This window comes from Varanus komodoensis, unplaced genomic scaffold (assembly GCF_004798865.1).
Source record: "Varanus komodoensis strain SLA01 unplaced genomic scaffold, ASM479886v1 scaffold36, whole genome shotgun sequence".
NCBI lineage: Eukaryota > Metazoa > Chordata > Lepidosauria > Squamata > Varanidae > Varanus > Varanus komodoensis.
The window spans coordinates 9706664-9721822 of record NW_025335873.1 but is presented as its reverse complement, the minus strand read 5'-3'; the positions used below and the strand labels follow the sequence as shown (position 1 = coordinate 9721822).

The 15159-nt window shown below is 61.0% G+C and overlaps 2 protein-coding genes across 2 annotated transcripts in view; both read right to left on the bottom strand.

Annotated features, from left to right (window-relative positions):
- ENTPD2 (ectonucleoside triphosphate diphosphohydrolase 2) overlaps positions 1-3445 on the bottom strand; it is a 20305-nt gene extending 16860 nt beyond the window's left edge. Inside the window, exon 1 of the mRNA XM_044439741.1 lies at positions 3425-3445. Coding sequence (XP_044295676.1) covers positions 3425-3445 — 21 coding nt within the window. The remainder of the gene's footprint in view (positions 1-3424) is intronic.
- A 5903-nt stretch (positions 3446-9348) lies between these two features.
- Positions 9349-13877, bottom strand: SAPCD2 (suppressor APC domain containing 2). The gene is made up of 6 exons (XM_044439740.1): positions 13466-13877; positions 12685-12833; positions 12200-12346; positions 11609-11710; positions 10823-10945; positions 9349-10739 (listed from the first exon to the last, which is right to left on the bottom strand). Exons 1-6 carry the CDS (start codon positions 13875-13877, stop codon positions 10611-10613), a joined length of 1062 nt encoding a protein of 353 aa, XP_044295675.1. The 3' UTR covers positions 9349-10610.
- Positions 13878-15159: the final 1282 nt, after the last annotated feature.

Below are 15159 nucleotides of genomic sequence, written 5' to 3'. Positions count from 1 at the left end.
GCCGCTGCTCCTCCGCGCCGCCGGCCCCGTGCGCGCCGCGCCTGAGCCGCCCCAGCGCCTGAGCCGCCCCAGCGCCAGCGCCGCCGCCTCCCCCCGCGCGGCCCGCCCCCTTCGGGGCGGGGGGCGGGGGGCGGGAGCACCGCCCGCTCCTGCCCAGGTGCCCCGTCCCTGCCCGAGCAACACTGGCGGAGGCGCCGGCACGTTTCGCCCCGCTGCCCAGGCCTCGCAGCCGCCCCGTGAGGGAGCCGGGCAGCCCGGCCGCTTCCGGAGCCAGTGGCTTCCCGACCGGTTCTTCCAGGCTCCGTCCATCCCTCCACCGGCAGGCACGGCTGCCTCGCGCCTCTGGGATCCTGCCTGGGATGCCGCCCTGTGCGTATCCAGAAAGAACCGCGTCCCACGACTCCCGGAGGAGCGGAGCCAGAAGTCCCCCGTCTCAGCTCTCGGGGCCGGGGTGAGGGGAGGGGGGGAGGAAGTCCAGTAGAGCCTCCCTGTGGAAGCCCAGTCTATCTTCTCATCGTGTATTAATTCCATTTACCTGCTGCTTTTGCGAGAGACCCGGGGGCTTTTACGTGGCTAGATGGACGGACTGACCGCCACAGCTCTCCCCGCTGTTCATCCAGGTAGCCTCCCAGAGGGATGGCCCCACACCAAGGCTGGAACCCGAGAAGCTTCCTGCCCGCAGGTGTGCCCTTGGACAGGCGAACACCCCACGAAAGCCAAGGGGCTTGTGGGGAGCGAGGTGGGGGAGGCAGGATGTCCCAGAAGGGCCTTTCTGGATGCCTGCAGCGTTCCTTCTTCTGGGGTGGGGGGGGGGCCAAGCAAGCTCCCCAGAGCCATTCCTTCCCTCCAGCTGGGGAGGGGGCCAGGCTGGGCTCCCCCTTGCTGCGATGGTCTTCCGGGAGGCAGGGCGCTCCACCCCCAGCCTCAGTTGCTGGACCAGGCCAGAACCGCTGGTCCAGGGGAGACTCGCTCGCCCGGCCTGGTCGGCCGAAAGCTCCAGGATTGTTCCGGGCGCATGGAGCACGACGGAGGGGCAGGTTCAGAGCCCGGCTCAGCCGGTGGGCAGACTGCTGCCTCTTGGGCCAGCCGAACTTGCAGGGCTGTTGTTTTGAGGATAAAATGGTGGGGCACTGTCCATGGAGGAAACCTGAACCCAGCTGCCCTCCCCGAGAGGCAGCCGGGGTGGCAGCCCGCGGAGGGCTTCCTGCTCGGCACGGCTGCCGAATTCTTCAGAAATGCTGAGGCCGGGAATCTTTCCAAGACTCCTCTGCTGATTTCCGCACGATGCTGCGCCAGGCCTCGGGAGTCAGAGGGAGGCCTCTTCCATGTCCTCTGCAAGTCTGGGCAGGAGCAAAGCCCTACAATTCCCAACATGCCCCAGGCTGCAGCAGCAGGCCTGCAATTGCACACCTTTACAATGAACAATAGACCCAGGCAGAGAGAGAGAGAGAGAGAGAGAGAGAGAGAGAGAGAGATTAAAGCTGGGGGGGGGCAGGCACTAGGCAACCCCTCATTGTCCAAAGGCTCGCCCCTGCCCCAGCCCCAGCCCCAACCGTGGGCTGTATCAGCTGAGGCTGATGGGCCCTGGCATCCAACAACACTCGGGGGGGGGGGGGCAGAGATTCCTACCCCGTCTCAGAGGCGCATTCCTGGCCCTCACCCCGGCAGGATACCTAAAACCCCATCGGTGCGGGTGTTCAAGGACAGGCTGGATGTGCACATGGTGGGCGTGTCGTGAGTGGAGCCGACTGGAGCTGGGGGTCAGACTAGATGGCCCAGGAGTCCCCTTCTGACTTGCTCTGCTTCTGTGTAAAACCAGCCCTTCTGAGTCTGGAACCAGTGCTGCCTGGGTCCCTTCCATGCCAGTCGAGAGAGATGATTCTGCAGGGAAGGGGCCACGACCAGCAGGCCCTGCTCCTGAACCACCTCCAAGCTCAGGGGGCCCGGCAAGTGTGAGGCACCCCCCCAAACCCCCAGGTGCATCAGGCAGTTCATGCGAGCCCTTCTGAGGAGCCTCCGCGCACAGCACAGCTTCTCGGCAGCAAGCGCCGCACATCCAAACTGTACCGTGGAGACTGGCGGCACCCAACAGCGAAGAACAACAGAAAAGGCTTTGTAAATTACCCCCCTGTCCCCAGCGCTGGATAACGAGAAAACTAATTATAGCAACCCCTCTTCGTGCTGGCTTCCATAATTAGCCTGCCTGTTACATGCAATTCAATGTTGCATTTGTGGAACAACCTAGTGAGCGGGATGTGCCGGGGGGAACATGTCCCCGCGCTGGCACTTTGCCCTGGACAAAAGTCCAAAGGGTCTTCCGAGGCCGGCCGGGCAGGAGCCGAGGACAACGTTCCCAAAGTCCTGCTGCCAGAAAAGATGTCTGGGAAATTGTGCCCGGAGGCAAGGTTGCCCCGCGAGGCAGCTCCATCCACGTTCCTGTGCCCCACTTCGCCGTCACCGCGAGCCCGCCGGAGGGGGAGCACTGGATCCACCCCACCCCATCTGTTGCTTCGAAGCGGCCTTGTTCCGCTTGCCAGCCAAAAGGCTCCCGGGGGTTTCGTGCCACCAGCAGACAAGATTCCCCCTGCCCTCCGGCCGCACACAAGGAAAAAGGAAACGGGGAGAAGATGGCGGAGGTGGATTCTTCGGGCCGGGCTGGTGGAAAGGCCCGGCTCTTCCGCGCTTGGCCTAAATCTCAGCCCAGCCAGCCCTGTGCTAGGCAGAACTACCAAGGGAACTGAAAAGGAGATCCGGTCCCCCTTGACACATTTTTGGTGCATCCACTCTTTGAATATGGTTCAAACAGCTGGGCTGGAATGAGGCCCCTGTGAGGAGAGGTCATGTATGACTCTCTCTGCTGATCATCTCTCCTGTGGGGAGAGTGGGAGGGGCTTTTTCTTCCTATCCCATAATGCTAGAGCCAGCAGGGTCATATTGCATGAAGCAGGTTAGTGGGCAATCCCGGACAGATCCAAAGGACGCCTTCCTCCCACAGCACAGGGCTGAACTGTGGAACTCGCTGCTGCAAGATAAGGGACTGAACTCCAGCCTCTGCTTCCTCCAAGAAAGTAGTTTAAGAAGGCGAGCACAGCAGCAGCTGCAGGCAAGAGAAGTGAAACTGGCAGGATGTTTTCTGGAAGCCAAAGCGTCTCTCCCCACAAGGAACCACTTCCCCCCCACCCTGCCTCCAGCCACTGAGGTGGCTTTTCTGGGTTCTAGAGGGAAACAGAAGCCTCTCCAATGGCTCTGGAAAGCAAACGGGCAGCCCCCATTCTCTTATCCACCTGCACCTGTGGAGTACAAGGGGGGGGGGGCTCCATCTTGCATCACAAAAGCCGAGATAAAAGCGGCCCAGATTACAGCCCGGCCCATCCCAGACAGTGCTCTGCCTTTTATCTCGAAGATAAACTAACGGCCTTCATACCTTGAAGACATCCGAAGACATCCGTCCGGATACTTCAAGTGGTGCAAAATAGAGCTGCCAGGCTGCTGACGGGGACCGGGCGTTGTTCTCATATAACCCCAGTCCTCTGTCAGCTCCACTGGCTTCCCATTGAAGTCCGGGCCCAATTCAAGGTGCTGGTTATCACCTACAAAGCCCTGAACGGCATAGGCCCTGGTTACCTAAAGGAGCGCCTGCGCCTCCGGGAACCCTCCGTGAAGGATATTCGGAGGGCGAGTACCCGGAGGAGGGCCTTCTCTGCGGTGGCACCCAACCTCTGGAATGCGCTCCCCAGAGAGGTCCGCCTGGCGCCGTCCTTATTTGTTTTTCGGCGCCAGGCCAAGACCTTTTTATTTAAACGCTATTTTAACTGTTAATGGTTTATTTATTGGTTTAAATTGACCAGGCTGGATCCACTATTTTATTTTATTATTTTTTGTATTTTATTTATTTGATGAACTTTTTGTATTTTATATGGTATGTTATATGGGATTCTAATGATTGTAAGCCGCCCCGAGGCTGGCTCATGCGATGGGGCGGCATGTAAATTGTTTAAATAAATAAAGTAACTACCTGGTGACTTCCCCACCAGGCCTGAACAGTGGAAAATATCCCAACCCTCACGGAACAGCAGGACTGGGGGGGGGGCAGGACCCGTCCCATGCGGGACGCCAGCTGAGGTACCCCCGAGCAGGCTCTTGAAGGTCGCTGGTTCCAGTGCCCATGCTTCTGTGGACACACACAGGGGTCTGGCAGCTCCCACCATGCCTGGCTGAAGCACTGTGCGCATGAGCTTTTAGAAGGAGTTTGTTGGTCGCAGTGAAAAGGGTCCCTCAGGAACGGAGTTCCTGGTCTGATAGTTTGATGGCATTTCTGTATCACCACACGCCTGGGCAAATGCGATGAAAGATCTCCATTAAACAGAACCTGGAATGAAGGCAGGATAGAAATTCAATGAAGACAAAGATGGAGGAGGAGGAGGAGGAGGAGGTCGTCTTCACCAGGCACCAAAAAGACAACCGTGTGGTGCCATGCAGGAGGTTCCCCAGGGGAGGTCCAAGGACTCAGCAGCGCAAGAACCAAGCCACCTGTTCTCTCTGGTACTCCTTCAACTGGGAGAGAGAGGAGATGAGACTTGGTGCGTGTAACTTTCCACCGGTCATGAGCATGGCGTCTGGTACCACATCCTCCTTGTATCCCTGAGAGATAATCCTATTGCAACCTTTCTGTTCTCCTTGGGCGGGGGGGGGGGCTGCAGCTTGCGTTTGCTCCCCCCATCACACACACCTGGCCAGACAGCTTCCCCTCCTGACAATGGAGTTGTCCAGGTGTAGAATCAGAAAAGGGATCCTGCTGGGGGATTACTCAGAAGAGATTGTGAACAAAGGGTGGTGCCTGCTTTTGTTTGTGAGGACACTAAGCCCCCCCCACCCCCCCACAGGTCTTTCCCAGGGTGGCTTACAATGGAAGATAAAAGGCAGCGGGGAAGACAGGAGTTTACAGATTGTTTCGTGTTTGATTATGCAATTTCTTTGGCCGCTGGGTTTTCTTTTGTCTGAAGGTTGGGGGGGGCAGTTTCCATTTGATCCGAGAAGCAAAGAGGGCCCCCACCCACAGATCTGTGGTCTAAAAAGGCGGGACACAACAAGAAGGAAGAGGGAGGGAGGGAGGGAAAGAGCATTCCTTCAGCAGGGCCGGAGGGATGGCCCTGCCTTCCCTCTCATCTCCTTCCAATCGCTCCGTCCCACCAGCCTCTCAGAAAGGGCAGCCAAGGCCCGGGCCTTCCCAGCCGCACAGCCTTTCAATGGATCGGATTGTCTGGCAAAGTCAAAGGCATCCGCCCGAACAAAAAAGAACCGCCGTGCCGACCCGAACCAGTGCAGAGCTCCGCTTTCCGCGTGGCACCCGGACATCTCTGCTGGCAGGCCCGACACACGCCATCCTGTGGACTCACAAGCGCCTGGGAGGCATGTGGCCCGGGTGGCACCCCTTTCTGAGGGAGCGCCTTCTGCCGCCATTGGCGAGGCTCTGCGCCTGCTCCGCAGGGGTCCTGGCGTGCGGTGGGGCAGCACGGGACGCCATTGCCCCGGCTCTGCTCCCTGCTACCCCCGCCTTTCCAGCCCGCTGCCCTTGAAGGGCGCCAGGCCGCCACTTCCCGGACCTCCAGCTGGCGCTGCACCTGTGACAGTACCCCGGGGCGTGCAGGCAACTGGGCCAGCCGACGGCTTTTCCCTGGCCGCTGCAAAACGGCTGCTGCGGAAGATGCGGCAAGGACCGAGTCACCTGCCCGCAGCCCGGGCGCAAGTTTGAAGCCGGCAGGAAGCCCACGAGCACGACGGGAGCACAAGCGCCCCTCTGGCCCATGTTCCCCAGCCACAGCTGTACCACGCAACCTCTGGTCCTGGAGCGAGCACGAGGACTGCTCCTTTCCCAGGAATGTGTCTGATCCCCCTTTATGGCACTCCGGATCGGGGCCCTCACCACCAAGCCACGCCATCGCCTTGGAACCGGCGGGTCACTGCCACGCCGCCAACGTGGGCCGCGTCCGTAGCGATGTTTCATTAGCGAAGAAAAGGGGAAAGGAAGGCCTAGGAGGAACTAGGTGAGAGAGAAAGTAGGAGAAAGGAGAACTGACCCAGAGCGAAGTCTCCAGCCTGACAACATTCCTGCAGTTCTGCCTGGGGGGCTTCTTTGGGGCAGCCTTTCCTTGTGGCGGCAAACCGCTTTCCCTTTGCGCACGCTGCCCCGGGCAGGGGCGACCCTTTAGCTCCGCTGCAGGCGCCCCTTAATAAGGTGGGCTGGGAGCCAGAAGTGGAAGAAGCTATTGCTGCTTTGTGTAGATTTATACCCTGCTTCTGTTCTTCGTTAAAGCACTCGAAGCAGCTCACAGCTTTTCTCTCCTCCTGCTCTCCGTCTTCTCCCCACAAAAACAAGCCTGTGAGGCAGGCCGGGCTCAGAGCCAGGCAATGCCTCGCCTCGGCACCAAGAGGAGGTCTCCATGACCCTCCCGCCTTCCCTCGTTCCAGGAAGCGGCTACTTCTGTGCGGCGGCAAGGGGCTTTCCGCCTGGGGCCAGCAATGCACAAGGTGTCCGGCCCACGCACCAGGAGCACCACCGCCTGTCGCATCGGGCGGCCCGTGGCGCTTGGAGGGACGTGCGTGGGCTTTCCTTGGCTGGTTTCCTGCATCCGTGTTTCCCTCCTGGAGGTTTTCAGTCAACAGGGCTCAGGCTGAAGCATGCAGGTGCCTCTGCACCAGGATCTATTTGAAACCACCCGGCATGCCTTTTGCTGCTGCAGAAATCGGGGCGAGGCCCCGTTTCCTCTCAAAGGAAACCTCAGAGCAGCGTTTAAGCCACAGTCCGCTGCTTATGCAGGTGGATGTCCGAGGCTCCTGCATGCTGCGGCTGGCGTGATGCAATAAACCAATGGCGTCATCTATTTAAAAGGTTAATTTTCAGTGGGGACAGGACAGCCGCTTCGGTGTGTCCTGGGATGCTTTTAGCAGTTGGAGCAGGGGCAGCCAAGGCAGCAGCTTTTCCGTCAAGAAGTATCCAATGCAGCAGCGTATACTCTGCGGGTCTTTTTGTTTTAACTCATGTTTACTGCAAAACGTCAACAAGGCAGGATACGAATCCAACAAGCGAACCAGAACAAAGGGGGAAAGAACACAAGCGATCTAGCAGCCAAAAGGAACAAACATACACAACGAAATCGCTCCCTTCAAAATCGGGCCCCTCCCTGCCTTTGCACTGTGGCTGAGAGTGGACCCTTCCGGAAGGCTCCAGCCCGGCCTTTGCTGCTTCGGGGCCGCTCTCCGAAGACGGACTGTTTGGCTGAGGGGCCTAAGCCCCCCGAGCCCATGCTTCTTCTGCAGATGTGCTAAAGGGTTCCAAGTAACAGAATGGGAAGCGTATGCGTGTCTGGCCTTGCCTCACCCAGCCGTTCCTGGAAGGACAAAATGATCCGTGCTCCCAGGGCTTTTGGGCCAAACTGAGGGCCGAACACAGACCTGGAAAGCTTACAGAGGAACACTGGTTCTCCCCCGCCAGGCATTACCTGCTGACTCCCACAGTTAGGAATGGAGAAGACAACGGGAGAGAGAGAGGCGGCTTTAGCCTTGAAGTCGAGGCCACCCAGGCAGGGCGGGCCATTGCAAGAAGGGTCGCTGCTGCTCGCTTGCTTTGCTGAGAGTTTAGATTATTCCTGATCCGTAAGCATTGAAAAGAAATATCCGTCTGAAGTCATTCAGAGGATAGGAAATGCTTACTCAAATGAGGGATTCCACTTCCTCAAATCGAGGTATGCAAAGCGGATGCGTGAGAGAGAGGAGCTCCAAGAAAGAAATGGGAACGTTGCTCCTGCAGCTGCAGCCAGCTGCTGCCCTGCCTGGCTTGGAAGGCCGGACCCCCCTCCCCGGCCTGGCCTCCCACCCACGCAAGGTCAGGCGCCCAGGTGCAAGCGAGGAGGGCAGACGCCCGTGCTCTGCTCGCAGGCTGCCAGTCCAGTCCCTGCTGCCTCCAGAGGCGGCTGGAGAGCTCCTGCCCGAGGGGGCGGAGAGCTGCAGCCGCCACCGCCGGTGCTGGGACCACTTGGCCAGCTGGCCCACGGGCCTGACTCCGGGCAGGACGGCTTCCGACGCTCCCGCTTCCTTTAGTCCCGTTCTTTAGCACCACAGAGACTGGAATATTTATGCACAGGGGAGACTCCGTAACCAAGCAGCACAGAACAGGGGCGCCGGCCTTCGCTCGCTCGCCCGCCTGCCCACCCTCGTCTCCCAGGAGCGTGGGCAGCGAGCCGCCCTTCTTCACTTTCCTGCCTGCATCCAGGAAGGCACAAAGCGTGGGAGCAATTCATGCGCCAGGAGCAGCGTCTGTCACTGCAGCGACAGCCCGCGGTGCCCGGAGGGAGTTGCAGGATTTCCTGGGCTCCTTTACTGCCTCTGCATTTCATCACCTTACGATTTCAGTGAACTGCACGCCGTCTTTGGCACGAGCGTGGCTCTGTCCGCAGACAAGCAGTTGTGCCTGTAGGCACCTGGGCTTTAAACGACTACAAGGAGTTTCCTCTATGTCCTGAACACACCGAAACAGTAACCCAGGAGCCCCTCAGCTGGGCCAAAGGCGCTTCCCCGGTGCATGAGGTGTCGGGGGGCACAGCCTGGCCCCTTCAGCCCCCAGGGGTGTGCGTGCATTTCAATGTGCTCACGGGCTCTCCCAGCCTCCACTCGATGAGTGAACCTCTAGGTGGCTTGAGAGGCGAGGAAGCAGCTCCCCCCACGTTTCAACCAGCCGCTTCCCCTGCGGTGAGCTCAGCAGGGATGCAGGCTCAGGGTCCCAGCCAGCTCTTGGCCACCTAGCAGGCTTGCCGGCTGGCGGATGCCACGGTCGTGCCCAGGCAAATCCAAGCGCTTGAGCAGCAGTGTTGGCACCGCAGCCGCGGAGCGCCCTGTGTGGCCCGCGGGTTTGGGAACGAGCGGCAGTTCCCAGGCACGGGGAGGGAAGCCTCTCCTTGCAGCGCCTCCGCTTGCCCAGCGCCCAGGCTTGCTGGCGGGCTGCAGCTCACGGAAGAGCCAGCGGGTCACATGCAGCTTTTCCTCCGGGGCCCCCAGAGAGGCTGGCTCTTCCAGCGCCGTGCAGCTTTGGGGCCCCGCCAGGCTGTTCAGAAGAACGTCTGTCTCCCCGGTTCCTCCCTGCTCTGGCCAAGCTTCTGGCATAAACCACGACCCCTTTAACGGTGGAATGAGGCCCCCCTCTAGTGGCCAGGAGCACGAGTTCTTGCAGATACGTTCATTGCCTCCGAGGAGGGTCCAAAGGCAGGCCTGCCGCCGTGTACCCACTTTTAGATTGTAAGCCCCCTGGGGCAGGGAGCTTCCCTGTGGTACTTGCAGAAGCCGCTGAAGCACTGCTGCTTTGAGGCTCGTTTCGGCTTTTATTTGGAGGGGGCTTCCATCCCCCGATCAGAAACATGCATAAAATGACAGACAACAGTGAATCGTGCTACATACCTGAGAGGGGGTTGCGGATGCAAATGTCCACAGCAGCTGGAGTGTGAGAGGAGTCCAGACAGCACCGAGCGCGGGGACAAAAACGGCTCTTTGCTGGGACATCGCAAGTGACAGACAACAACCCTGAGCAGCAACGAGGAATCTTGCTCCAAAATGTAACTAGGGGTGGGGGGAAATGACCCCCCCCAGCCCTCTGGCCACATATACGCAGCCCCATGCCCAAATGTTTTACATAGGAAATGATGCGCATCAAGACCACTGGCTTACACAACAGCCCAGGAACACGTCCCCCTGGACTTCACACTTTCCTCCTCCGTAGGCAGAGAAATGTGTCTCATGGGGCAGGCTGGCAGCATTTAAAGGGAGCGACCGGATCTCGGGTTCACCGGATCTCAGATTCCCCTCTGCATAAGCCGGGGGACAGACACGTTCGCTTGAGAGTGGCTGCCCAAGGGAAGCCACTCCACCGGGGCGATTAAGCGGGCCTCGCACCCGATGCGGCAAAGCTCTTCTTAGAAAAACAGTTTAAAGAAAAGTAGGACACAGAGCCAGCAAGAAAGTTCAAGCTACCCCTGAAAGCTGGCTGCAGTAAAGGAGTTCTGAGGAAAGAGCACTCTGTATATGCTCAGATGCACTTTCAGGCTACAGAGGAAGAGAAGCCACTGCTAGTATTGGAGTAAAGAGGAGGACCTTTCATTCTGGCTACTTGAACCTGAAGACTGGAGCAGCATCCGGAGTTTAATGCAACGGGCAGGCCCCCCCAAAAGCCGTAAAGTGTTCCTGAACGAAGTAAACCGCTTTTCCATGTCAAAAGGAGGCCTAGGAAACGCAGAAGCGCTGCTTCCCCCGCGGGCGGCCTGGTTTGGAGTGCTGCAGTGGAGGAACGGCTGTGTCCGCACCAGCCAAACGGAAGCCGGATCCGGGAGCTGGGGGACTGCAGCTCCGATGGCCTGAACAGCAGCCGGAACAAGAGGGGCACCCTTGGCGGTGGCCGCAGAGATGTGCGACGCCGGAGGGCAGAGGGACGGGAGCGAGCGAGCGAGCGGGGGGCGCGAGGCAGCGCCTTGCTCGGAGCTGCCTGGGGCGCTGCAAAGAGCTCGCAGCCACGGCTGGAGCGGGGCCACGGCGCCCGCAGGCACCTGCCCCGACGCGCGGCCGAGGGACTAGATGAACGTGGAATCCAGCTGGTTGCTCTCGCGGCTGCCGAGAGCACGGGCTTCGAAGAGCTGCTTGATCAGGGCCGACTTCTCCTGCTGCAGCTGCGTGATCCGTTCGCTTTTGTCTGTCACCTCCTGAGGAGCCAAGGACATGCGTCAACGCTACTGTGTCGCTGGGGACCCCCCTGCCCCCCGCCCGGAAGACGGGGCTGCCTTGCCTTGGTCAGGAGCCAGTTCTGTTCCTTCAGCATCGCGATGGTCTGCTGTGGTCCGGCCAGAGGGGGGGGGGCCGCGGTCGCACAGGCCGGGCTGTTTGCGGTGACACCGCACGGGCTTGGGGGCTGGCGAGAAAGAAGGGGGCTCATTCCGGGGCTCCGGATCCCTCCACGGTCGCCCCGCGCTCCCCGAAGCAGTGACACGCTGCCACGCCCTGGAAACCGGAGCTCCGTGCCGCGGTTTTTGAACAGGCACCGCGTTTCCAGACCCCGTGGCCAAAGCAGGGAGGGGAAATTCAATCTCGGCGACGTCGTTGGGGCTGGGGCACTACGGGGTGGTGGGTGGGGTCAAAAAGAAAACGGGGGAGCCAGAAATGCCGCCTGCTGCAGGACAAGCGGGGAACCTTTCAGAATGGGGAGGAAACTGAGGAAAACCCAGGGAAGCCGCCCAGTTTTCAGTGGGAGTGTGGCCATCCAAGCATCCCAGCAGGACCACATTAGGGCTGGATGAGGCCCCCGTTTATGACGTTCCCGACCCCTTCCTTTAGGAGACAAAGAACGACTTGGAAAGACTGACCGGGTGCGGAAAAACTGGCTTTGTTAATGCATTTCCTTTAAAAATGTCAAGTTTCTAGTCCTTTTGGAGCAGTGCCTGTTAAAATCCTTTGCCCCTCAGTTGCTCTGGCCTCTCATTAGATCCTGAGAGGCCTCCTGTCTGCTTCCTACCACAGGAAGTCCGGCTCCCACGGGGGCCCCATCCTCCCACCACACCCCTCGTGCGGTTCTAACCTTCGCAGCAAGAGACAGCAGCTCACAGAGGCAGCGATTCAGTTCCTGCAATTTGGGCACTAGAAGGTGGAGCTGGCTCAGGCTACCCTCTGAAGGCGAGTCCTGGGCGAGAGAAAACGGGGAGAGCCACACATCAGTGTGAGAGGCATGCTGGAATCCCACTGGGAATGTACATTTTCTCTCACAGGCAAACGCATGAAATGGGGACCGTCAGAGCCTTTGCACAAGTGCGCGTGACATGCACACCCATGCATACCTTTCCAGAGGCTGCATGCACATTTCCAGAAATGCGCCCTTTAAAACACAAGTTTGGGAAACCGTGGACACATCCCGAGAACCACGCTCCTGCTCGCATTCGCACCTTTGGGCTTGCAAACAGGTTGCGTTTGCATGATTTGCAGACTCGAAGAAAAGAGAGCGCGAGAGAAACGCAAAGTGGGAAAAGAGCGGGGCGCTCAGGAACATCTTCCTGTCTGGCTGCAACGCTCGGCGGGCAAACCCCCCACCGCGACAATGTGCTTCCGATCTCAGAACAACAAACATATATACAAGCTCCGTTGTGCAGTCCAAGGCGGCCACAAAGTGACTCACTCTGTGAACTTTGCTTTTGCCCAGTTGCTTCTGGTGCTCCTGGAGGATGTGGATTTGCTGGAGGTACCACTCGCGGGCCCGATCCACCACCTCCAGCCCCTGCAGCAAAAAATCCTTCTCCTTCTCCAGTTCTTTCATTTGCTTCAGCTGTCGAGACACAGAAGACACGTACGGCAAGCCCACCTTGGCCACGGGAGTCACGCCACAGGGAGCGGAGTGGGAAAGATCCTGCGCGTTTATGCACTGAAGGGGGCAGGATCCCTTCCCGTCTGTCCCCCATTGGTCTAATCCCACAACTGTTCCCACCCTGCAAATATCTCCGGGAAGGCCCACTGGCTGCAGAGCATGGCTCTGGCTCAACCTCTGACTTGGGAAAGGGCAGCTTCAGCATCTCGGCTGTGAATCCAAGGCAAGGCCGACCTGGGATTTTGGCCGCCAGCGGCTGGCGCGGAAAGGCGGAAGGCTTCCCGGGGGGACTTCCATACCATGGCATAGTCCACGCCACCGGTGATGGTGTGTCTCCTGTGCTCGCCGCGGCACCTCGGCTGCTTCCGGCTCTCCACCACCCTGGAGCGGCTCTCGTTTTGCAACAGGCCCGCCGGCTTCTGGGTCCCGCCGGCTTCTGCCGCCGTCCCTGAGAGAGGCCGGGGTTGTGAAGGCACGTTAAAAGGGGAGCAAAAGCTCCTTTTCCTGGGACCAGGAAGCTCACTGGTCCCGACTCTCCTCTCCACAGCTGTTTCTTTGATTTTGGAGTGCACGGGGACCGAAGGACAAAACAAGCGGCAAGTCGCTGGTCACCCGATTCCAGTTAACCTTCCAGAGGTGAGTTTATGTGGAACGTCCCTCCAGCCCACGGACCGTCAAATGCAGCGACTGAATCCCCCGGAGACTCACTGGCAGCTCCTGAGAGAGACCCAGGGCCCAATCCTATGGGGGGGGAGGCCCACACCTGGCTTGGGAAAGCCAAACGCCCAGCAGGTAGCAGGCGAGCATCGGGGTGCTGCTACCTACGCCTGAGGAACTCCGCTTCCGTCTTTGCAGGGCCCGCACATCACCCACACGCCCCGCGCCCGCGTGGAGCCGGTTCCCGGGGAAATGCTCCGGCGGCCCGCGAGGAAGAGCCGTGCCCGGTGAGCCGCTAGGTCCCCCGCGCCCCAGCTGTGGGCGGGCGAAAGCCCTTCGCCGGGACCGAGCCCGCCCCGCAGAGGAAACGCGCGCGGGGCGGCCCGGGGCCCCGGCCGAGGCATCCCGCTCGCCCCTGCTCACCCGGTCGTGTGCAGCGCGTCTGCTCGGCCGCCGGGACGGGCGTCTTCTCCGGAGCGCGCGGGGCACGGCCGGCGCCGCTGCCCGAAGCCCCCTCGTGGGCGGGCGCCCTGCCGTCCGCGGGCCCCGGCGGGAGCGTGCTGGCGGGGTCCGCCGGGCCGGGGAGGGAGGCCCGCAGGCCCAGCACGAACCTCTCGAAGGTGAGGTAGCCGCTGGGCGGCGCGGCCCGGCGCAGCCCCTCCAGCACGCCCGGGGGCAGCGCCGGGCCCTCGCCGTCGGGCGGCAGCCGCCAGCGGGACTCGATCTCGCGCAGGTGCACGCAGCCGCGCCGCCGGTCGTCCAGGATGTCGAAGAGCGGGCGCAGGCTCTGCAGGAACGCGCGCGGCAGCCCGTCGGCGCCGCGTCCCGCCGGCATGGGGCCAGCCCGCCGCGCCCGCACGGACCCACGGCCGGCCCAGCCGCGAGAGCGCCCGGCCCACTTCCCCGCCCGACCGCTCCGCGCCGCCGCCGCCGCCCTCCGCCCGGGACGGCACCGCCCTGCCCGCCCATTGGCCGCGCCGCGGCGGCCCGCGGCCGCGATTGGCCGGGGCGCGTCGCGAGCTGGTTTGATTTCTTGCCGCCCGGCCTTCCGGGCGGCTTCCCTCGTGCTGGCGAGCCCGACGAAGAGGCGGGGCGGGGCGGGGCGGGGCTTGACGAAGAGGCGGGGTGAGCCCGCCCCCCGCGCACGGAGGGCCTGGGCCGGGGCGCCTCGTCCCGCATTTGGTTCCCGGGGACGCATGCTGCTCTGCAGGCGCACCCACTCGCGCTTTTATGGCATCGCCACGAAGCAACTGGTCCAAACATCCCTCCCTCCCTCCGTGTGTGTGTCTGTGTGTGTGAGAGAGAGAATGCCAGGGAATAGGACTATGCCATTGGAATGCCACAGAAAAATGCAGAATAGCTGGGCAGGGGGAGTTTGTGACCACAAAGCCCCCCCCCCACCAAGGCGTTAAAAGGTTCAATTCAGTTTATCAGAATAATTAGAAAGCTAATTATTCTAAGCGAAAACTTTCACCAAACAGGATGAAACCCACCGTGGGAAAGCCACGCGATGGATTTTCAAATTAGCTATTTTCCTTGAGGGAAAATTCCAGCGAGAACGAAGGTTCTGAGGATTTCGTAAAGTCGCCCACCAGAAAATACACATTAAGCGTCCGATCTTATGCACGTCCGGGCGGAAAAACATCTGCTTGATTCAGCTTGCTACTTTTTCCTTCCTGAACATGCGGAAGACTGCGCAGGCGGCCCAACCGGCGCTTCCACAGGTCAGGGCGCGCAGCGCCGGATTCCTGCGGAAAACAGGATGCAGCGCCGGGCGGAGCTTCCGAGGTCCGAGCACGGGACCGCGCCGCCTGCAACTTCTGTCCCCGGCCCTCGCCACCAGCGCCCGGCCCCGCCTCCGCCAGCTGCTTTTCCTCTCGGTTGGCTGCGTGGCCCGCCTGGCGCCGCCTGATTGGCGCACGTCTGAAACGGATGCGTGCTGGAGGCGGAGAAGAGGCGCGAGAGGAGGAACGGGCTCGCTCGGCGCTCGGGCCGGGAGGAGCTGCGCGGAGGGCCGGAGACGCCGGGGCGGCCCGCTCGCTCGCTCTGCCCGCGGAGCGCCGCTTCCCGGGGCGCAGAGCGCACGCCGCGCGCAGCCCATGGCGGCGCCGGAGGAG